A 23,250-nucleotide genomic window follows, 5' to 3' on the forward strand; every position below is an offset into this window, starting at 1 on the left:
AAGAGGAATATGCGAGAGCGCAGACAAGCAGATTTGCGCTCTTGTATATTGCTGTGATAGTTTTAGAAAATGTTCAAAGAGGAAAAATGAATAGCGCGAATAAAGGCGCTGCTCTCTTAGAAGAGCACCGATAGAACACAAGGGATGTAATGCTTTCTGCTGAAAAGCTGACTTGAATTAATAATAAATTAGTCAATTCCATTCCCAAAACAGTATTTTTGGTGAAATTTCAATAGATAAAATCTTCGTCCCAATCGTATGAATTTTCTCGCCTCAACTCGATCAAACTGTAGTCAGTTTTGGTTGTTGCCCACTTTATCGCCAAATACACACCTTCTCCAACATAAATCGTAACTTTTCGTGCTCCAGCCAATTTTGCACGTTCATTGTTCAAAGCCGCAAGATCAAGTCCATCGTTTTTGCTATTCAGTATTAGAGAACCATACTCGACCTTAATTTTCCTCAATTTTGGTGAGTGACGAATGAACGACATAATTGCTGCAGATGTTGGTTCACTGAGATAAACACGTTCGAGATTCACCAGATTACGAGCAGTGGTTTCCATGTGTGAATTAACAGTTATATCATCAATGCTCAGTTCTTTGATGTTGATCAAAAGTGGTGAAATATTTGCACAATCACCAGCACTCCAAGACGTAATCGCCAATTTTTCCATCGCATTCAATGAAGCCAGTTGATCAGAGATGCTTTTATTATAGCAATGCAATCGCTTAAAGACACCACGTTCATGAAGAGCATTTAAGCTGTCACAAATTCCCATCACATTATCCGCATTATCAAAACGAATCGCTAACGTATCCAATTTAATGTTTGCCGTTCTGAACAAGTCCCAGTTTGCCACAAGAAATACAGAGTTGGTGATAAGGCTGCGGATGTTCGGGTTTTGTTCAAAAAATGTTTTGAGTTCATCGATTTTTTGTGCGAAATTATGGATTACTTCCAACCGTTCTAGTGTCGGATACTTCCGAGCCAACCATCCATTGTCAACACCAATCAAAATTTGATTTCCATTCGGATTACGGATGAAACGACCATATCGATTGTAAATACAAAGAACCTTCAAATTTGGACAAAATGTAAGAAAATCCTCATGGAAATCGCCGTTGATTATGCAATTATCCATTTTCACACATTCAACAGTGCGTAGGACCTTCTTGAGACAATTGACTTCCGCCAGAGATAATGTGGTACGTCCCAAGGAAATTTGCTTTATCGGCCGATTAAAATATGATTTGACGTGGCGGTATGAATCCAAGCTCGTTCCCCAAATTCGCAGCTTTTGCGTGTTTTTGAGATCAAAGACATCAAGTCCAGAGATATGATGTGATGAATTAACCTCACATTCCATTGCTGAGTGTTTCATTTGATAGAAATGGGCCGCAACTCGTTGTGCCCATTTGCACGCTTGGCCGAATGAGTTTAGACTTTTACGTGGCAGCCAATCGAAAATAGCAAAGCAGCAATCATCGTTGAGATTGAAAATAGGTGGTGTTGGTTTTACGGCGGCAGCATCGGTGACAACAGCAACAGCACCAGCATTTTGTTGATCTTCCACTTGTGTTGCCTTGTCTGATGATGCATTCAGGCGAGATATCTTTCGTGTAGACATTTTGATGTTTGCTTGCGACAGCTTGGTTGGAACTGGTTAATGTTTGTATTTCAAAACGTAATTTGAGTATGACTTCAGTTGAAAGTTCATGGAAAAGAAGAAAAAATAAAATTATCGAAATTTTTCAAATACAGACTACGAGTAAAATGACAGATTATTTTTGATTTCTAGAATATTTTCAACCAAACCTGTTCCTTACCTTCAATCGATGCAATATCAGCGATACGACAATACCAAATGTAACCTGTAATTTCGTGCTAATGTGCAAACCAAGACTTTTTTGTACAATAAACTCTCGAAATTATGCGTGGACTATGGATTGAACAATGAACACGCTAATCACGATCCGAATCAATTTTCGAACGATAAATACCAGATTTGTGAAGACGCCTAATGCCAAATAGAATATAATCAAGCCGTTTGCTTTGATTTTTCGATTCAATAAACACATTAGAGTGTGATACAAGTGCAAATGTTGCTGCGAAATATGCTGAGGTATGACATTTGAGATTTAGTATGGCGTTAAATTGAGGTTAGTTGTCAATGAACTGAAGTTGGTTGCAAATCTACGAAAAAAGAACTTGGGAGTACAGAGGACTTTGTATTTTTCATATTTTACCAACGGAATATTCGTTATTTATTCAGACTTCAAAGAATGATGTTTTTGTACGGGCAGTGAAACCATATGAAATACGGACATAGATGATAAATTAGAGATTTTCATACGGTACCTAATAAATTAGTAATAGACGAACTCTTCGTCCCAATCGTATGAATGTTCTCGCTTCAACTCGATCAACCCATAGTCAGTTTTGTTCGTTGCCCACTTTGTTGCCAGGTAAACGTATTCTGAAACATAAATTGTGACTTTTCGTGCTCCAGCCAGCTTTTCACGTATCTTGTCCCATGCGGCGAGGCCAAGTCCATCTTTAGTGCTGTTCGGCATTCGAAAGCTATAGGCAACTTTGATTCTCTTCAGCTTTGCACAATGACGAAGGAAAGACATTATTGCTTCGGATGTTGGTGCACCGAGATAAACACGTTCGAGGTTTACCAGATTACGAGCTGTTGTTTCCATGTTCGATCCATTAAGAGTGTATCTGATGCTCAATTCTTTGATGTTGACCAAAAGTGGTGCAATATTAGTACATCCTCTACCACTCCAAAAATTAACCATAAACTTTTCCAGTGCATTAAGTGAAGCCACTTGGGCCACCTGATCAGTTACCCCATTGGTACACCAGTGCAGTCGTTGAAAGACACCACGTTCATGAAGAGTGTTCAAGTTGTCACACAGTTCTGTCAAACTATCCTCTTGTCCATCAAACCGAATCGCCAACACATCCAATTTTACGTCTGTTTTTTTGAACAATTCCAAATTCCCCAAAAGGATAGTCGAGTAAGTGCCGAACTTGCGGACATTTGGATTTTTTTCGAAAAACGTCTTCAGCGCAACGACTTTGCGTGCGAATTTATGGGTCACTTCCAAACATTCAAGCGTTGGGTATTTTCGAGTCAACCATCCATTATCTGCACCAATCAAAATGTGATCTCCGTTTGGATTGTGATAGTAGCTAGTTCGAACACTAAGCGTCTTCAAGTTTGTACAAAATTTGAGAAAATTTTCGTAGAAATCGCCGTTGATTTTAAAATTATCCATATTCACTCGTTCAACGGTGCGTAACACATTTTTAAGGCAATTGATCTTCGCGACCGAAAGTGTGATTTGTCCCAAGTAAATTTGCTTGATCGGTTGAGTACAGTATGATTAAATGTGGCGATATGGTTCCAAGTCTTTACCTTCAATGTGTATTTTCTGTGCGTTTTCAAGATCGAAGACATTGGATTCGTTTAGAGGGAGAGATGGAACTGTGCATGTGCATACAATCGCCGAATGGTTCATTTTGTAAAAGTTGGCAGCAACTCGTCGTGCCCATTTGCACGTTCGACCAAATGATTGTAGGTCTGTCAATGAAAGACAATCCAAAATTGCATAGCAGCAATCGTTGATGAGATTGAAAATGGGTGGTGTTGGTTCTTCGACGGCAGTGTCGGTGACAATAACTACAGCATTTTGTTGGTTGTCCACTTTTCTTGCCTTGGCTGGTGGCCCATTCAGGCGAGGTGACTTTTGTGTTACAATCTTTACGTATGTGCGCTTCATCCCAGTTTAAATTGATTGATGTTCAGCTTTCCGGACGTAATTGGGAATTGATATTTCAATCAATCTAGAGGAATCTTCAATAAAAAGAAAAAAAGAAAGAAATATATTTATTTTAGGAAAAAATTACCACTCTTTCATCACCAATTTTCTTTTTGGCTTCTGTGATCACGGATTTTGTGAAGAATTTGCAAATTGAATTCGATTGATTACTATTTCTTTTTGTTATTCGATAAGATTTCGGTCTTACTTGTCGATTCAATGTAAATCAGCAATGAACGTGTATTTATTGTGATGCTGTCGATAATGCGCAATGGCAACTAGACTATCGTTTGTTAGAAACACACTTCAAACTAGACTTTATTCGTGGATTGAATAATTATTATTGGAACCCAATGCAATATTTCGACCGTATATGCGAAATCCTTCAAGGAAATAATCAATAGACTACATAAAATTTAGAGGATTACTCTGATTTCAATGTTCAATCAATGACATTTAATGTGTGATGCGCATCAAATTGAGGTTAGCTGTCAATGAACTGAAGTTGGTTGTAAAGTAAAAATTTGAAAGGGAATAATTTTTGAACGTTTTTAATTTTATTTACTCGCTATATTTGAACTTGATTGTGAAACATTTTATTTTGGATAGTTGACATAAATGATGAATGAGTCTTTTACAAAGCGACGATTAAGTATTTAGTAAATTAATAATCGAAGTCGAAGTACAATAAGTCTTCGTCCCAATCGTACGAATTTCCTCGCTTCAATTCGATCAAACTGTAGTCAGTTTTGTCCGTTGCCCACTTTGTTGCCAAATAAACGTCTTCTTCAACATACATTGTGACTTTTCGAGCTTCAGTCAATTTTTCACGTAGTTTGTTCCATGCGGCGAGATCAAGGCCATCTTCAGTGTTGTTTGACATTCGAAAGCTATAAGCGACTTTGATTATTTTCAGCTTTGCAGAATGACGAATGAACGACACGATTGCTTCGGATGTTGGTGCACCGAGATAAACACGTTCGAGATTCACCAGATTACGAGCTGTTGTTTCCATAGTTGATCCATCGACGTTGAATCTGATGCTCAACTCTGTGATGTTGTCCAAAAAAGGTGAAATGTTTTCACAATCATCAGCACACCAAAAAACAACTGCCAATTTTCCCAGCGCATTCAATGAAACCACTTTATCCGATACCCGCTTGGTATACAAATGCAATCGCTGAAAGACTCCAAATTCATGAAGAAAGTTCAAGTTGTCACGTAGTTCTGTCAAACTATCCTTATTTCCATCAAACCGAATTTCCAACACATCCAATTTTACGTCTGTCGTTTTGAACAGGTCCAAATTCTTTCCAAGAGATACAGAATCGATGGCGAAGCTGCGAACGTTCGGATTTTGTGCAAAGAATGTTTTCAGTTCATCGACTTTTCGTGTGAATGTTTGAATTACTTCCAACCGTTGGAGTGTCGGGTACTTTCGTGTCAACCATCCATTTGGATGTCTGGTGGAACGACCAAGTTGACAACCGTAAATACACAGAACCTTCAAACTTGAACAAAATTTGAGAACCTTTTTGTAGAAATTGCCGTTGATTGTGCAATCATCCATTTTTACATATTCAACAGTGTATAAGACCTTCTTGAGACAATTTACTTTCGCGTTGGACAAAGTGGCATTCACCAGATAAATTTCCTTGATCGATTGATTGAAATATGCTTTGATATGGCGATATGGCTCCAATTTTATGCCCCAAACGCGTATTTTCTGTGCGCTTTCGATATCGACGGTCTCTGGTACAGAGTCTCCCCAAACTTCATAGTACTTTGCCGAATGTTTCATCTTGCAGACGTCGACAGCAACTCGTTGTGCCCATTTGCATGTTTGGCCGAAAGCGCGTAGGTCTTTACGTGGCAGCCAATCGAAAATTGCATAACAGCAATCGTTGATTAGTTTAAAAATGGGTGGTGTTGGTTCTTCGACGGCAGCGTCGGCGGCAACAGCAACTGCATTTGGTTGGTTGTCCACTTTTCTTGCTTTGGCTGGTGGTTCATTCAGGTGAGGCGAGTTTTGTGTAGCCATTGTGATGATAGCTTGGTTGGAACTGGTTGATGTTTGATTTTTGGAATGTAATTTGAGGATGAATTCAGTCGAAAGTTCAAGGAAAGGAAGAAAAGTAGAATTATTGGAATTTTTCAAATACAAACGTTCACAAGGTAAATGACAGATTATTTTTGACTTTAAGAATTTTTCAACACAACTTGTTCCTTACCTTCAATAGATGCAATGTCAGCAATTCGATATGACAATACAATACGAAATGTTATCTGTAACTTCGTGCCAATGTGCAGTGAAAACCAAACTTGGATTGTACAATAAACTCTTAAAATTATGCGTAGACTTTGGATTGAACACGTTAATCACGATCCGAATCGATTTTTTGACGAGAAATACCAGATTTGTGAAACAATTAATGCGAAATTAAATATAATTCAAAATTTTGCTTTGATTTTTCGATTCAATAAACTCATAAGAGTGTGGTACGAGTGCAAATGTTGTTGCGAAATAAGCTGAAGCATGACATTTCAGATTTGATATTGCGTTAAATTGAGGTTAGTTGTCAATGAACTGAAGTTGGTTATAAGTTCGAAATAATTGTTTGAAATTTTCGAATAGAATCTGTTCTTACATTTGACGACAAATATTTGAACGCCTTTTCTTTGCCACAACATTGTACATTTATTTCGAAGAACGAAAATACTTGTACACTTTAGGTCAAGGATAATGGATAATAATTAATTTTGTAACGAAATAAAAAGAATTACATTGGTAATCCCGAACTTTTCCGTACCGTTGGCCTGCATTGTCCGTAGGTCCCAAGAGAAACGGCCAATATGTTTATACGCTGTCTATCCGCCGAAAATACACTACAATATATACACGCTTATTGGACGCCGAATTGAATATATATTCTAGTGTATATTCGGTGTATTCTTCAGCGTGAAACATATTGAATAAACGAATGCATTCATGGCCACCAGAGGGCGCCTGAATATGTTTCAATATGTTTCACGCCGAAGAATACGCCAAATATACACTAGAATATATATTCGATTCGGCGTTCAATAAGCGTGTATATATTGTAGTGTATTTTCGGCGGATAGACAGCGTATAAACATATTGGCCGTTTCTCTTGGGGTACGTTTGATTATTTTTTGTGAATTTTCTTGAAATTAAGGCAGTAAAAATATAATAATAAAAATAAAGTGAAAAATCGGTCACTTTAACTAAAACTTCGACAATTTTGTATGAGAGGTACCCGTAAACCGATTCTTATTGGCTTTAAACTTTCTGAGGTTTCATTTTTTGGAGAAAAAATAAGATTCTGAAAGTTTCATGTTGATTGCATTTGCAGAAGTTTGGTTTTTGGCCCTCAAATTTTTCCAAGAAAATGTCGGCCGAAATTGAGGACAAAAAATCAAACTTCTGCAAATGCGATCAACATGAAACTTTCGGAATCTTATTTTTTCTCCAAAAAATGAAACCTCAGAAAGTTTGAAGCCAATCAGAATCGATTAACGGGTACCTCCCATACAAAATTGTCCAAAAATCGGTAATTTTAGTCAAAATTTCAAAAAAGTTGTATGGGAGGTACCCGTAAATCGATTCCGATTGGTTTCAAACTTTCAGAATCTTATGTTTTTCCCAAAAAATGAAATCTCAGAAAGTTTGGAGCCAATCAGAGTCGATTTACGGGTACCTCCCATACAAAAGTGTCAATTTTTTGAGGTTTTTCTTAGGGCAAGTACCCCTGGATCAAATCGAAAATGGCTCATCTTCGAACTTAAACTAAGTTTTTTGGATACAAAACTTTTGGCATTTCCAGATTTTGATTATCTCAATTATTTTTTGAGTTATCGTGTTTACAAACAGCTACGACAACGACGACAACGACGACAACGACGACGGCACACGAACGGAAAAGTGTCTCAAAAAGTGGTTTTCTACGCGTTTCATGAGTTTTTATGATGATCTAAGCTAATTTTGCGAAAAAAGTTTTCGGGACCAATTCCTTCACTTTCCCTTGACACGTTGTGTACGGAAAAGTAAGACATCCATATTTTGCTTGAACCAGAAAACAGTGAGATAGAAAAATGGAATGAAAAACACCACATACAAGTATTTTAACATTTCATTTATTTCTTATTCATGACGAATTTTTATTCAACGGATAAGATGCATCAACAAAAATTGCCATTCGAAATATCGAAATACGCGAAATTATTTTCATCCATCAGCGAAATACGTCAATTTATTTTTAATAGATGAAATCATCGTCCCAATCGTATGAATTTCCTCGCTTCAACTCAATCAAATCGTAGTCCGTTTCGTTCGTTGCCCACTTTGTTGCCAAGTAAATATCTTCGTCAACATAAATTGTCACTTTCCGTGCTCCAGCCAGCTTTTCACGCTCCTTATTCCATGCCGCGAGATCAAGTGCTCCTTTGGTCCAATTCCATATTTGGAAACCATGACCGACCTTTAATTTCATCAATTTTGCTGAGTGACGAATGAACGATGCAATTGATATAAATGTTGGATCACCGAGATAAACATGTTTTAGGTTTACCAGATTACGAGCTGCTGTTTCCATGTTTGATCCATTGTATCTGATGCTCAGTTCTGTGATGTTGATTAAAAGTGGTGAAAGGTTAGTACATTCTCTAGCACTCCAAAAATTAACCATCAATTTTTTCAGCGCATTCAATGGAATCACTTGGGCCACTTGACTGGGTAAACTTTTGGTATACCAGTGCAATCGCTGAAAGGCACCTCGTTCATGAAGGGATTTCAAAGTCTCACAAATTTCCAAGAAATGATTCCCATCAAAGCGAATCGCCAACTTATCCAATCTGATGTCTGTCGTTCGAAACAAGTCCAGATTCGCTGTGAGAAATGCAGAATTAGTGGCGAAGCTGCGAACATTCGGATTTTGCTTGAAAAATGTCATCAGCTCATCGATTTTAAGCGCGTCTTTACAAATCAATCGCAAATGCTCGAGTGTTGGATATTTTCGAGTCAACCAACCATTATCGACACCAATCAAAATGTGATCGGTATTTGAGTTGCCATGGTTTTTTAATTTAGTGCGAACACAAAGCACTTCATGTTTGCACAGAATTTGAGAAAATTTTCATGAAGGTCACCGTTGATTTCGCTCTCTTGTATTTTCACACGTTCAACAGTACGTAACACCTTTTTGAGACAATTAACTTTCGCTGTAGATAATGTGGTAACTTCCAATTGAATTTCTTTGATCGGTTGATTGCAATGTTCTTCAATTGCTCGATATGGCTGGAAGTATCGTTCGTGAATGTGCAACTTTTGGAGGTTTTTCAGGTAAAAGTTATCGGGACTGGTGTACATCTTGATCTCTGAATGGTTCATTTTGAAGAAATTGGCAGCAACTTTTTGCGCCCATTTGCACGTTTGGCTAAACGATCGTAGGTCTTTCAAAGACAAACAATCCAAAATTGCATAGCAGCAATCGTTGACAAGGTTGAAAATGGGTGATGTTGGTTCTTCGATGGCAACAGAAACTACATTTGGTTGAACGTCCACTTTTCTTGCCTAAGCTGGTGGTTCATTCAGTGGTTGGCTAGGTGAATTTTGTGTGGTCATTTTGACGTTTGCTTGTGTCAGCTTAGTTGAAACTGATTGATGTTTGAATTGCGAAACGTAATTCGAGGATGAATTCAGGAAAAATAAGAAAAAATCATTGAAATTTTGAGAGTTGAATGAATGGTTTGAAGCATTTTTTGCTCCAAATCATTCGAATGATAGATGATTGTGACCTTTTTATTTCTCAATTCTTACCTTCAATCGATGGAATGTCAGGAATATGACAATACCTTATGTTTGCTCGGACTAGCTAAACTCCGGTTATCAAAATGTTATTCAAAGGTGAATTCCGACTGAAGGTGATAACAAACAAATTACCAATTGAATTTTTGCTATAGGAAAAACTTAGAATTGTAATGTACGCATTGGATTTACCTTACATTAAATATGCCGTCAGCAGAAAGAGAGTACGACTCTAAGCGATTAGAATGCTATTGCGCAGTAAAATGTGATGACGTTTGATAAACCGTGAGCTCATTTTTACGAAATGAAGTTGACAGCAGTTCGAAACGGTGGAACTATTCGGATTTCGAATCGCGTTCATTCGAAAATTGTACCACATTTGAAAAATGTATTCCCCGGCATGTAAATTGCTATTTGAATGTATTTCATCAAGTTGAATGTAGAATCTTAAAACAGATTTCGTTATAAATAGAAATTAAATACCAATTGAGATGACGATAGCAATATATATATAGATATCAGGCTCATAGTGGAAAACAAGCGTTTTACACAATTTTCATAAGTAATTTGGAATTTCAACATAATCGAATTTATGGCCACGATAGAGAGTTCATTCTGAAGGCTAGGGGAATCACTCACTTTCCAAATGGTGTGAATCTTATGAATATTTCTCAATCTTTTGCTCTTTGAAATTCAAGATTGCGACAGAACTGTCAAATTAGGATGCATTTGATTCATTCAGATTCACAACATTTGTCCGTATTTATCACGATTGATTTACAGTTTAATGGTGAATCTGTGTAAATCTTTTGGTTTTAAATGTATATATAAGAGTTTGTTTGAATTTCAGAAAAAGGCATGAAACATACAAGCTGCATTGAATGATAAATTCCCCTAGTCTGAAGGACTCTACTCTACGTAGTTGGAATACACACACTTTTCATGAAGTTTGATTTTTGTTACATTTTCACTATGTTAATCCCATTGATTTTTCAGTACATATTCAGATATAATTTTCAAACAATGAACATTTCAAGCTACAACTGTCGACAGATTTCATGAAGTATCTTTTTCGTTTTTGAATATTAAATAATGTATTTGAATCACAATAGAATTATTTACCATTTAATCAGATCCATTGGAGCAAAACAGATTCTCTTACAGTATTGTTTTGTCCCGAATAAATTTCAATTAGAATGAAGAAATGAACGTGGTTGTACAATGTACATCTTTGAGAATGGATTTGTTAGATTTCAAAAAAGAAAACACTAAAAGTGAGTCTATCATAAAGTCCATTTGAATGCGATCTGCTGAAAAAAATTTCAAACTAAATTTATAAAGGCATGAACAGTTTTTTTGAAAAAACTGTTTTTTCAATAAACAGGGAATAGAAAAACACTCCAAACAATTCCAAAGAACGTCCTATTTATTTTATTAATTCAATGATTGAGAACACATTTATTTGAAATGTTGCGCATTGCATATAGTTAAGTGTCAAGCTAAGGTATTTCAAAGAACTCATAATGTATAAGCGGTAATTAAACATTTTGAATAGTTATGTGAGTTTTGGATATTGACGTAAATGAAAAAATTGAACGTTTTTTCCTAAACGAATGATCTAAATTGGAAGTTCTCGCTTTTTGTATCAAAATGTACGTTTAAAGTACCGCGATTCGTGAAATAATTGTTGTCAATGGAACAAGTTCTAGATTATTTAAATAATAAGTTGAAATCGTTGTCCCAATCGTATGAGTTTCCTCGCTTCAATTCGATCAAACTGTAGTCCGTTTTGTCCGTTGCCCACTTTGTTGCCAAATAAATGTCTTCTGGAACATAAATTGTGACTTTTCGTGCTCCAGCCAGCTTTTCACGCTCCTTATTCCATGCCGAGAGGTCAAGAACAGATTCAGTGAAATTCCACACACATTTCACTTTGATTTTCTCCAATTTGGCTGAGTGACGAATGAGCGACACAATTGCTTCGGAAATTGGTACACCGAGATAAACACGTTCGAGGTTCACCAGATTACGAGCTGTAGCTTCCATAGTTGACCCTCCAATATGGTAACGGATGCTCAATTCTTTAATGTTGACCGAAAGTGGTGAAATGGTAGCACAATCTTTAGCACGCCAATAACCAACTGACAATTTTTCTAACCCATTCAATGACGCGACATGATCAGAAGATACCCCATTGTTATACCAGTGCAATCGTTGAAAAACACCACGTTCATGAAGGGAGTTCAAGTTGTCACGAAATGCGGTCACACTAGCCGAATCAAACCAAATCGTCAACGTATTCAATTTGATGTTTGTCGTTCTGAACAAGTCGAAATTCTCTTCAAGGAATGTAGAGTAGGTGGCAAAGCTGCAAACGTTTGGATTTTGTTCGAAAAATATCTTCAGCTCATCGACTCTTCGAGCGATACCAAAGTGAGTTACTTCCAAATGTTCGATTGTTGGATATTTTCTGGTCAACCATCCATTGTCAACACCAATCAAAATGTGATCTCCATTCGGATTACGGTGATAGCCAGAACCAACACAAAGCACCTTGATGTTGGTACAAAATTTGAGGAAATTTTCGTAGAAATCGCCGTTGATTGTGCATCTTTCCAATTTCACACATTCGACGGTGCGTAGAAGCTTTTTGAGACAATTGACTTTCGCGACTGATAATGTGGTATCATCCAAATAGATCTGCTTCATCGGTTCATTGCAGTATGATTTGACGTTACGAAATGGATCCAAGTTTTTGCCCAAAATGCGGATTTTATGAGTGTTTTCGAGATCAAAGACATCAGGACCACGAATAATGCCAAATAAATTGACCACACAATCCGCTGCTGAGTGGTTCATTTGGTAGAAGTTGGCAGCAACTTGTTGTGCCCATTTGCACGTCTGGCCAAATGAGCGTAGATCTGTCAGTGACAAGCAATCCAAAATAGCATAGCAGCAATCGTTGATGAGATTGAAAATGGGTGGTGTTGGCTCTTCGACGGCAGCGTCGGCGGCAACGGCAACAGTGTCTTGTTGATCGTCCACTTTTCTTGCCTTGGCCGGTGGTCCATTGAGGCGATGTGACTCTTGTGTAGCCATTTTGACGTTTGTTAGGTGTGGTTATATTGTGATTTTCCAAATGCAAGTCAAAGTTGATAATCGTCTGTGAAAAATAATGAAAACTGTATCAATCGATAGTTTTTGTAGAAAAAAACAAAAAATTATGTTTCCATTGGATTTATCGTTTATTAAGTAGAACGAGAAACAAAGCAATGAGAATGCTATTGCGCAGAAAAATATGATGAATGATGACGTTTGATGTACCGAGAGTTCTATTTTACGAACTGAAGTTGGCAGCACTTTGAAATGTTGAAATTTTTTGTATTTCGAATCGTGTTCATTCGAAAAATACACTTAGTTAAAAAAAAATGTATTTCCCGGCATATAAACTGCTATTTAAATGTATTCCATGAAGTGTGAATGAAGAATCTCAAAGCCAAAATAAATGGTTGTTAAAAATAATTAATTATCTATAGGTGAATTTGTCAAGGAAGTCAATGATATCTGAACATCTGTTGAAAAAAAGAGTTTTTCACAATTTCCATAAGTAATTTGGAATTGGCACAGGATCAAATTTATGGCCACGATGGAGAATTCATTCTGCGCACAGTCTTTATGAAGTTTGAATTTGTTTTATTTTTTACTTCCGTGTTAATCCCATTGATTTTTCAGCACATGTTCAAATATATAATTTCCAAACAATGATTATTTCAAGCTACAAATGTCGACAGAGTTTGATAAAATCTCTTTTTGATTTTTTACTTATTATTAATGTGTTTGAATCACAATAAAATAATTCACCATTTAATCAGATCCAGAAAAAGATTCTCTTACAGTATTATTTAGTTTGGAATAAATTCTAATTGGAATGTAGAACGTGAAGCTGTTGTACATATTTAAGAATTGATTTGCTTGCAGAAAAGAACGTACAAAAATTCTGTACGAATGCGATGTGCAGAACAATTTTCAATCTAAACAGGATGACATCAATAAATAATTAATGAACAAATATTGGAAAAACACCAAAATTCCAAAGAACTTTCCCTTTATTTTGTTTATTCAACGAATATCGCGAACAATTCAATGTCAATTACAGTAGACACTAAACAATTGAGCACATTAATTCGGACTATGGCGTTCAGTTCAGAAATTTTTATAACAGAAAATGTTGAAAATTTTCCCTAAATAAACGATCTAAATTGGAACTTCGGAATGTTTTTTTTTTAAATTGATGTTTTAAATATAGAAATTTGTGAAATTGTGTTTGTCAGTGGAATGTGGAACGCTCATTCACTTATTTTGAAATTTTTAATAAAGGTTGAAATCGCTGCCCCAATCGTATGAGTTTCCTCGCTTTAACTCGATCAAACTGTAGTCTGTTTTGTTCGTTGCCCACTTTGTTGCCAAGTAAACGTGTTCCGGAACATAGATTGTGACTTTTCGTGCTCCGAACAATTTTTCACGCCCCTTGTTCCAAGCCGCGAGATCAAGGCCGTCTATATTGCTATTCGGCATTCCAATGCTATGAGCGACTTTAATTTTCTTCAGCTTTGCAGAATGACGAATGAACGACACGATTGCTTCGCATGTTGGTTCACCGAGATAAACACGTTCGAGATTCACCAGATTACGAGCTGTTGTTTCCATAGTTGTTGATCCATTGAGATAGAATCTGATGATCAATTCTTTGATGTTAACCAAAAGTGATGAAATGGTAGCACATTCACCAAGATTCCAATGACCAACTGACAATTTTTCCAGCGCATTCAATGAAGCTTCGTTAGCAGATACCAATCTGCAATACCAGTGCAATCGTTGAAAGACACCACGTTCATGAAGAGAGTTCAAGTTATCACGAAATGCGGTCACACTAGCCGAATTATCCCAAATCGCCAACAGATCCAATTTAATCTTTGTCGTTCTGAACAAGTCGAAATTCTCTTCAAGGAATGTAGAGTCAGTGGCAAAGCTGCGAACGTTTGGATTTTGTTCGAAAAATATCTTCAGCTCATCGACCCTTCGAGCCAAACCACGAGTTACTTCCAAATGCTCGAGTGTTGGGTATTTTCGGGTCAACCATCCATTGTCAACACCAATCAAAATGTGATCCCCATTCGGATTACGGTGATAGCTAGAACCAACATGAAGCCCCTTGATGTTGATACAAAATTTGAGAAAATTTTCGTAGAAATCGCCGTTGATTCTGCATCTTTCCAATTTCACACATTCGACGGTGCGTAGAAGCTTTTTGAGACAATTAACTTTCGCGACTGATAATATGGTATCACCCAAGCGGATTTGCTTGATCGGTTTATTGCAGTATGACTTGACGTTGCGATATGGATCCAAGTTCATTCCCCAAATGTGTATTTTTTGTGTGTTTTGGAGATCAAAAAGTGCGGGACCAAAAATTTGGCCCAATCCATAGACGCGATAATTCATTGCTGTGTGGTTCATTTGGTGGAAGTTTGTAGCCACTTGTTGTGCCCATTTGCACGTTTGACCAAATGAGCGTAGGTCTTCACGTGACAGCCAATCCAAAATGGCATAGCAGCAATCGTTGATGAGATTGAAAACGGGTGGTGTTGGTTCCTCGACGGCAGCGTCAGTGACAACGACAACGGCAACATCGTCTTGTTGATCGTTCTCTTTTCTTGCCTTGGCTGGTGGCCCATTCAGGCGAGGTGATTTTCGTGTGGCCATTCTGACGTTTGCTTGACTTGTTCAGAACTGATGTGTGAATTTCGAAAAGTAAATTGAGGATATTTCAGTCGAAAGTTCAGGGAAAAGAAGAAAAATAGAATTATTGAAATTTTGCAAATACAAACGAGTTTACGATTCAAATAAAAGATTATTGTGACTCTTTTATTTTTCAACAGAACATGTTTCTTACCTTCAATGGATGCAATGTCAGCGATACAACGATACCTAAAGTCTGCTCGGTCTGGTCAAACTCCGGTTATCAAAACGTAATTGAAAGGCGAATATCGACTGTAGATAATAACGAACAAATTAACAATTGAATTGTTGTTATAGAAAAAACTGATAATTTTAATGTACGCAACAAATATGTCGTCAGGAGAACGAGAGTACGACCAAAGCGATTGGAATGCTATTGCGCAGTAAAATGTGATGACGTTTGATATTTATCGTGAGTTCTTTTTTACGATCTGAAGTTGACAGCATTTCGAAACGTTGGAATTTTTCGGATTTCGAATCGCGTTCATTCGCACCAGATTCAAAAAATGTATACTTTTCAACAGATGTTCGAAACCTCAACACTTGTTCCAACAAAAACTTAAGTCTTACGAAAAAGAGCTGCTAGCAATCATCACAAGAAACCAAAACATAAATAATAAATCGCTAGAATGTCCAATAGAATTCCATTTTGTGTCTTTATTGAAGAAAAAATTCTAAATTCCAATTTATTTAAATGTATTTTATGAAATGTTCAGTAAATTCCCAAAGCAGAAATATCGTGACGAAAATAGAGTGTATTGGAATTCTGTAGAAAACATGAAATGGTTTTAATTTTATTTCTCATCAAAAGCTTGTTTTTATAGAAGAATAGTTTCTTCGTCAAATAAATTCAACATAATTTGGATTCCGAAATTTGGTTTGAGAAAATAAATGAACGTTACATGACAATCACTCTAAAATGGTTTGGTGTAGTAAAAATCGCGTTCCCAGTTGAATGTATTTTGTCGTTTTAATTCGACCAAACTGTAGCTGATGTTTGACCTCGTCCATTTCACTTCCAAAAAATCCTTTTCATGCACATGAACCGTGACTATGGTTGCTCCGGATAATTTTTCGCGTTCTCGATTCCAACTCTTGAAGACTGAACTGAGCTTTTTCGAGGAATCGGTGAAACTACCGGCTTTGATTGTTCTAAGTTTGGCACAATGCCGTATAAATGGTATGATGTTCTCGATAGATACATATCTTATGTTGACTTGTTCAATGTTCACAAGATTTCGTGCCAGCTTTTCTGCATCCAACACATCAGTTTTGGAATTGTATCCTAAATAAATAGCTCTAAGGTTGACGAAAGGAGTTCTCAATGCATCAGCTCTTTCAATCGACTCATTAAGCATTAGCTTCTGAAGTCCTCGCAATGAAATCAAATGCTCTAGCTCTGTTTCACTGTCCAATTGTAAACGTAGCTGCTTATAGAAGCCATTTTCGTGAAGTTTATTCAGAAGATTGTAAAGTGAGTGTTTTTTCTTGTTACAATAGTTTGCGAATATTGTCAATGTGTCCAACTGCATTGCATTGGCTGCCATGAACATCTCCTTATTTGCCCACAGAAAATCCGCTCGAGTCTCAAAGCTTCGAATATTTGGATTCTGTTCGAAAAACACTTTCAATTCGTCAATTTTGACTGCACCCGTCGCCAATCCAAAATGCTCAAGAGTCGGGTACTTGCGTAACAGCCAATCATTCCCATTACCCATCATTCGTCCTGTAATGTCTGACACGCATAAACCTCTTAGATTTTTACAAAACCTAAGGAACTTGTCATGAAATTCGCCGGCGATTGAGCAATTTTGAAGTCGAATGCCTTCAATTTGTTGCAATACACCTTTGAGACACTTGATTTTTAGTGGTGATAGGTATAACCTCAAAGTAATATGCTTGATTGAAGCACCACAGTTTGCTTCAACATTTTGAAATGGTAATATGTAACTTTCTGGAATCATCAATTCTCGAAAGAATCGGCTGAAACTGTTGACATTAGTGGAATGGCGTGTATAAAAACTATTATGTAGCACACCAAAATAATCTACTTGAAACCCATCTTTCCGGTAACTAGAAATTGTAGTTGATGAAAAGTTCGTTTGGAAATATGTGCCGGCCACTTGTTGCGCCCATTTGCATGTTTGACCAAATGAATGTAGATCGTCCAATGGCAGCCAATCAAAAATTGCGAAACAGCAATCGACGATGAGATTGAATATGGGTGGTAGTAGTTCATTGACTGGAGCTGCAAAGACTTCATCCCCATGCTGTTGTTCCTCTTCAGCTACAACAATATTCCTTGCTTTGGCTTCAATTTCGTCATTGAGACTACCTCTACGTTTGCTCATATTAGATTCAGCTATTTGCTTATGCTGTCAAAGTCGGTTCACTGAAGATGTCTGTATAGAAATGGAATAAACATGAAAAGCAGTGACTTTTTTCTTCGGTTGAAAAACATATATTCAAAATACTTCGATTGCAGTTGAAAATTACTAGAGTGAAATAGTTTGTATGTCACAATTACCTTCAATCGATGAAATGTTAGTAATATGAAAATGTCAATGATGGCACGTGAGAAGAGCGCACACTTGAAATCATCTTTAATTGGGGTTTGTACATGTAAATTCAATTCAATCTGATGGCATGAATGTTAATATTTTGGAGACACTTATTATCAAACTGAAAGGAATTAGCGTTTTACTTGGATTTACCTGTTCAACAATTTCTATGAATGTGATACCCGTGCAGAAAATTGACGAAATTGGAGATGACGTTTCGACTTTGATGTGCGCTAAGTTGAGGTTATCTGTCAACAAACTGAAGTTGGTTGTATACTCGAAAAAGTTTCTTGGGGCTTCGAAATAATAGAAAATTTGAACGTTTATTATCAAATATTTATTTTCATTTCATCGGTTTGTTCATGAAAGTATATAATTTTCGTATTCAAGAAGACTACACATATTTTCGGAGAATTCATGAAAATCAGAAATGATTTTTGCTTTTTTCCTCACACATTGGCCTTTTCAGTGTCTGAATTTGTATCATTTAACAAATTAATAGTGATAGACGTACTCTTCGTCCCAATCGTATGAATTTTTGCGTTTCAATTCAATCAAATTGAAGTCAGTTTTGTCCGTGGCCCACTTTTTTGCCAAGTAAATCTCTTCGTTAATGTAAATCGGTATTTTTCGTGCTCCAACCAATTTTGAGTGCTCCTTGTTCCATGTGGCAAGATCAAGGTCTGCTTTAATTATATTCCAGCTACATACAATCTTGATTTTATTCAATTTTGGTGAATAACGAATGAATGATGAAATTTCTTTGAATTTTGGACTTCCAAAGTAAACACGTTCGACATTCACGAGATTACGGGCCGTTGTTTCCATGTTTGGACTGTTTGGTCTGCCAATGGTGTTAAATTCTTTGATGCTGAATTCTTTGATGTTGGTCAAAAGGGGCGAAATGTTAGTACACTCATGAGTATTTCAAGTAATGACTGACAATTTTTCCAGCCCATTCAATGAAACCGCTTGAGTCCCGCGATCAGATGCACTTTTAGTATACCAATGCAATCGTTGTCCCCATCAAACCGAATCGCCAACGTATTCAATTTTATGTCTGTCGTTGTGAACATGTACCAATTCCCGAGAAAAATTGTAGAGCTTCTGTCGAAGCTGCGGACTGTATACTAAAAGCTCTGAATCATAAGCAAGTGTCTGAAGTGAAGTTTTGGTACTCCACGTAAGAGCTTTTTGTAATTTTTATTTTAAATAAACTGCTGTGAACCGTCATAATAAACAAAAATTGGAATGAGATTTTCAAAAAGTTCAATAAATATACGATTTGGTATTTTTCATTTATGAAAATCGTATATGTAATTCAAATGTATTACTTTTCCGCAAACTTTGTTTGTATGGAAAAGTATTGGTTTTACTAGCCAAAATTTCATGACATCTCCTCTTTCGGACCACTATAACGTCACGCCAAACTTCAAAAAGCACATATCTGTACACTAGGCAATGTAGATGGGATGAAATCCTATCGATCAAGACCTATCTGCCTCCAAAAACATGTTGTTTACTATGAAATATGTGCAAAATAGCGATGTGCGTATGGCGTCGTTCGCGTCCGCGTCCGAGCTTTTTGTTCGCCGATTATCTCAAAAAGTTGACAAGATAATTGAGATCTGTAAAAGCCAAAAGTTTTGGCATGTCAAGACAAAGCTTCGGATTGATTTTGAGCTCATTCTGATCTACCAATTTCGTACCATAAGCCTCCGACTGAGGACCTGAAAAACGTTGAAAAATGACACTTTTGTACGGGAAGTACCCGAAAAAAGTATTTTTCAGGGTTTCGATCAAGGCAAACTGCCATTTTTTTGCAAAAATAATGGGAGTCTGTGAACAACCGAACACCTACTTGCCCATAAATTTGGTCCAAAATCGACATTTCTTGAAATTTTCCTCGAAAAATAGACTTTTGTATAAAAAATCACTCAGAAAGCCATTTTTTAGGGTTTTGATCAAGACAAACTGATGTTTTTTTGCAAAAAAAATGGGAGCCTTCAAACAACCGAACACCTTGCCCATAAATTTGGTCCGGAATCAACATTTCTTGAAATTTTGTTTGAAAATGACACTTTTGTATGGAAAATGGTCGAAATAGTTATATTTTAAGGTCAAAAATGCTATGAAAAAAGGGTCCATTGAAATTTTGGTTAAACATTAAGCGGGCGGCAAACTAAATTGCTGCGGAGCGGAAAAGTTTGGATTACGTATGTAATTCGTTTTATTTCATGAGGAAAAATATGTTCGGGGGATACATAAAAATGCATTCTTTGTTGCTTTGTTTTTGGAAATTAATATGTTTCAATGAAGTAATGGGTCTAAGATTACTTCAACACTCTTTTAATGGATATTTTGAAATTTAAACACATTTTACAATGTTCAATAAGGGGAAATGGAAATTTTTCTAATGAAAGTGGAAATTTGCTATTTACAAAACTTGTGAAATGTGGATGCAAATGTTTTACCCTAAAAATTACAATTTCCCAATGATAAGACCTTAAAATAGTCATACTTCTACATGAAAATGTATTTTTCCAACAAAAAAAAAAGCCTTACAAAATTAGTGATATCAGATGAAAAACCTCTAGACGGGGTTAAAATGGACTGACGCTCCGTACGTGGATTTACCACTCAAAAAGACTGATATCATTTTGAGTGACGCTTTGACGCTGTATTACCTCTGGATACGAAGTTCAGAAGTGTTTTTCGCATTCACTATTGTAAAAATTTATTTACAATAAGGAAAAATATCGCGTCACGTCTTTTACACGGCAAAATGCTTAAAAGCTTTGAAACAAAATTCAAAAGTCGTGACGCGATATTTTTCCTTATTGTAAATAAATTTTTACAATAGTGAATGCGAAAAACACTTCTGAACTTCGTATCCAAAGGTAATACAGCGTCAAAGCGTCACTCAATAAGATATCAGTCTTTTTGAGTGGTAAATCCACGTACGGAGCGTCACTCCATTTTAACCTCGTCTAGAGGTTTTTCATCTGATTGGATTTACAGCTCATTTCCATTAATATAAACGATCTAAATTTGGTCGAAATGATGGAAACTTTTCCATCACTTCAACGATTTGGCATTTCAAGTAAAGCTTTAAACACTGAAACTGTCATGCAAATTGAACAAGATGCTAAACAAATTGGAGTTTCTCTTGAAATTATTCATGATAACAACACAAATATCACGTCATTGGTTCTTCTTCACTGTTTGTATCACTGTTTTTTTCTGTCTACGTTGTTCTATTGTATCACTGTTTCTATTGTATGTTCTTTCACTTTTTTCTTATTTTTTTATTTTCATTAAAGTTAGAGAATCAGCAGGAGAGAAAACCATGCTGTAAGCATGGTCCACCCTGCCGTAGCCAACCGCAAATCGATTCCGAATTCCATTTATGTGCTTGATTTTTTTTTGTTTTTTTTCTGGGTTAAGTTCGCCGGTAGTTTTGCATTCGTTAGAAGCAGTGTAGTATTGTTCACGTCACGTTCACATTTGGTAATTTTTTTAATCAGAGTCGGAGTCGATAAAAGGAAATTCAGAGGCGGTCCGACCATCCGATGTGGTTGGCTGTTGATCATCAATAGTCAGTATATCGGGATCACTTCGAACTGGTGAATCAAGAGTCGGCATATCGAGATCACTTCGAAGTGGTAAATCATCAAGAGTCGGCATATCGAGATCACTTCGAACTGGTGCATCGGAAGAGGGCCAAGGCGGCAATGCTAAAAAAAAACAAAAAAATATATTATTTTGGTGAACAAATTGATTTTTTGATTGTAAATATCAAGAATGCATATCAATGGTTCGCGCTGAAAAGAAAATAAATGTTATTAAATGTATATACTATAAATAAAAATAGAAATAATGATGATTGTCATCTTCTCTTCCTTGGTCTTCCTTCCGTCTTTGCTCCCTTGTGAACTGCTTCTGAAAGAACAAAAAAAATAATTAGTATAATTCCGGGAAAAAATATACTTACAACGGCTACCATTCACTACTCTAAGAATTAAATGATTTATCCTAAACGATTTAAATTCGCAAATCTACCCGAAATACACTTGTCACAACACTATATTTAACACTCACTGAAGAGAAGTCCGTTCGAAAACAAACAGATCGAAATCCGTTTGAATGCACGTCCGTATCTCTAAATATCAATTTGATTCGCGAAACTAACACATTTTACACACTAGTCACTAACCGTACCCCAACACTGCTGATAAGTAAGTGACTTTTCTCCTCCGTTTTTGTCCGTCCGTCCGTCCGTCCGTTTGTCCGAATCAAACGGACATTTAGCAAACGGACAAACGGACGGACGGACAAATCCCAATCATAAACGGACAAGTCCTAGGGGTTTCATTCAAGGCTTGGGAAATGTGAATATTTGTGAATATTGTGGATATTTTTCTCATTGAATCATTGTCAAAATTTCGATTATATGTGAATGTTGTAAATTTTGTGAATAGTTTGAATGTAATAGCCTGAACTGTCAAATGAGAAAGACTGAATATCTGTGAATATGAGTGGATATTCTGAATATAGCTCAAAACACACCGGAATTCATGAATTTTTGAATGATAAATTCCCCTAGGACAAGTCACTCGGACAAACGGACAAGTCACTCGGACAAACGGACGGACAAACGGACGGACGGACCAAATACAATCATAAACGGACAAACCAATGTACATGAGCCTGGATGAAATTCAATCGAAAATCGATTCCTCGTCAAAAATTTAATGGAGAAAGTATAGTCGCAATCTAATTTTCGAAAATTTATTATTACATAAAATGTAGAGCTGTTGTATTCATACCATCGCAGCAGGTACACTCCGTGAATGATTACAACAACAAAATACACACGTTTCGTTTGAGTTCGGTACATTGTGGAATGAAAATGTATGGAAAATCTAGATGGCGCCATCAGTAGCGGATCTGATGCTCTGCAACTTTGGTTGTATTTGTTTTTTAATTTTCTCTTCAGCTATCATAACTCCCAAATGCTTTGGCCAGTCGGTGTAAGTCTATGGTCTCTCGGGATCAATGGATTTTGGACCAAATGTAATTTTAATGTAAACATGACAACAATTCATATGCGTGTGCTGTCAAAGTCACTTTGTCATGCGTCATTCACATTTCACATTAATGCTTTGACTGATTGTGGTGAACAGTGGTGAGATTGGAAACGCCATACATTTTATATACATTATTTGTTTGG

General features: G+C 36.6%; 5 protein-coding genes across 6 annotated transcripts; all 5 read right to left on the minus strand.

Moving 5' to 3' along the window:
* Positions 1-99: 99 nt before the first annotated feature.
* LOC129569873 (uncharacterized) lies at positions 100-1,981 on the minus strand. The gene is made up of 2 exons (XM_055449067.1): positions 1,830-1,981; positions 100-1,702 (listed from the first exon to the last, which is right to left on the minus strand). The coding sequence occupies exon 2, from the start codon at positions 1,628-1,630 to the stop codon at positions 230-232; it is 1,401 nt and encodes a 466-aa protein (XP_055305042.1). The 5' UTR covers positions 1,631-1,702; positions 1,830-1,981; the 3' UTR covers positions 100-229.
* Positions 1,982-4,412: 2,431 nt separating this feature from the next.
* Positions 4,413-6,320, minus strand: LOC129569872 (uncharacterized). The gene is made up of 2 exons (XM_055449066.1): positions 6,065-6,320; positions 4,413-5,896 (listed from the first exon to the last, which is right to left on the minus strand). The coding sequence occupies exon 2, from the start codon at positions 5,872-5,874 to the stop codon at positions 4,498-4,500; it is 1,377 nt and encodes a 458-aa protein (XP_055305041.1). The 5' UTR covers positions 5,875-5,896; positions 6,065-6,320; the 3' UTR covers positions 4,413-4,497.
* A 1,785-nt stretch (positions 6,321-8,105) lies between these two features.
* On the minus strand, positions 8,106-9,490 carry LOC129569870 (uncharacterized). Its single transcript, XM_055449064.1, has 2 exons — positions 8,423-9,490; positions 8,106-8,332 (listed from the first exon to the last, which is right to left on the minus strand). Exons 1-2 carry the CDS (start codon positions 8,801-8,803, stop codon positions 8,111-8,113), a joined length of 603 nt encoding a protein of 200 aa, XP_055305039.1. The 5' UTR covers positions 8,804-9,490; the 3' UTR covers positions 8,106-8,110.
* A 4,426-nt stretch (positions 9,491-13,916) lies between these two features.
* Positions 13,917-16,092, minus strand: LOC129569843 (uncharacterized). The gene is made up of 2 exons (XM_055449024.1): positions 15,611-16,092; positions 13,917-15,447 (listed from the first exon to the last, which is right to left on the minus strand). The coding sequence occupies exon 2, from the start codon at positions 15,418-15,420 to the stop codon at positions 14,026-14,028; it is 1,395 nt and encodes a 464-aa protein (XP_055304999.1). The 5' UTR covers positions 15,421-15,447; positions 15,611-16,092; the 3' UTR covers positions 13,917-14,025.
* LOC129569842 (uncharacterized) lies at positions 16,089-18,268 on the minus strand. Of its 2 annotated transcripts, XM_055449022.1 has the most exons (3): positions 18,171-18,268; positions 17,984-18,094; positions 16,089-17,858 (listed from the first exon to the last, which is right to left on the minus strand). In XM_055449022.1, the coding sequence occupies exon 3, from the start codon at positions 17,805-17,807 to the stop codon at positions 16,371-16,373; it is 1,437 nt and encodes a 478-aa protein (XP_055304997.1). In that variant the 5' UTR covers positions 17,808-17,858; positions 17,984-18,094; positions 18,171-18,268; the 3' UTR covers positions 16,089-16,370. The 2 variants fall into 2 exon arrangements, with proteins under 2 accessions (XP_055304997.1, XP_055304998.1); XM_055449023.1 differs by having other exon boundaries at positions 17,984-18,192.
* Between the last annotated feature and the right edge of the window lie 4,982 nt (positions 18,269-23,250).

The sequence above is a fragment of the Sitodiplosis mosellana genome, unplaced genomic scaffold, assembly GCF_009176505.1.
Source record: "Sitodiplosis mosellana isolate CC-2019 unplaced genomic scaffold, AAFC_SMos_1.0 Smas_scaffold_46, whole genome shotgun sequence".
In the NCBI taxonomy this organism is placed as follows: domain Eukaryota; kingdom Metazoa; phylum Arthropoda; class Insecta; order Diptera; family Cecidomyiidae; genus Sitodiplosis; species Sitodiplosis mosellana.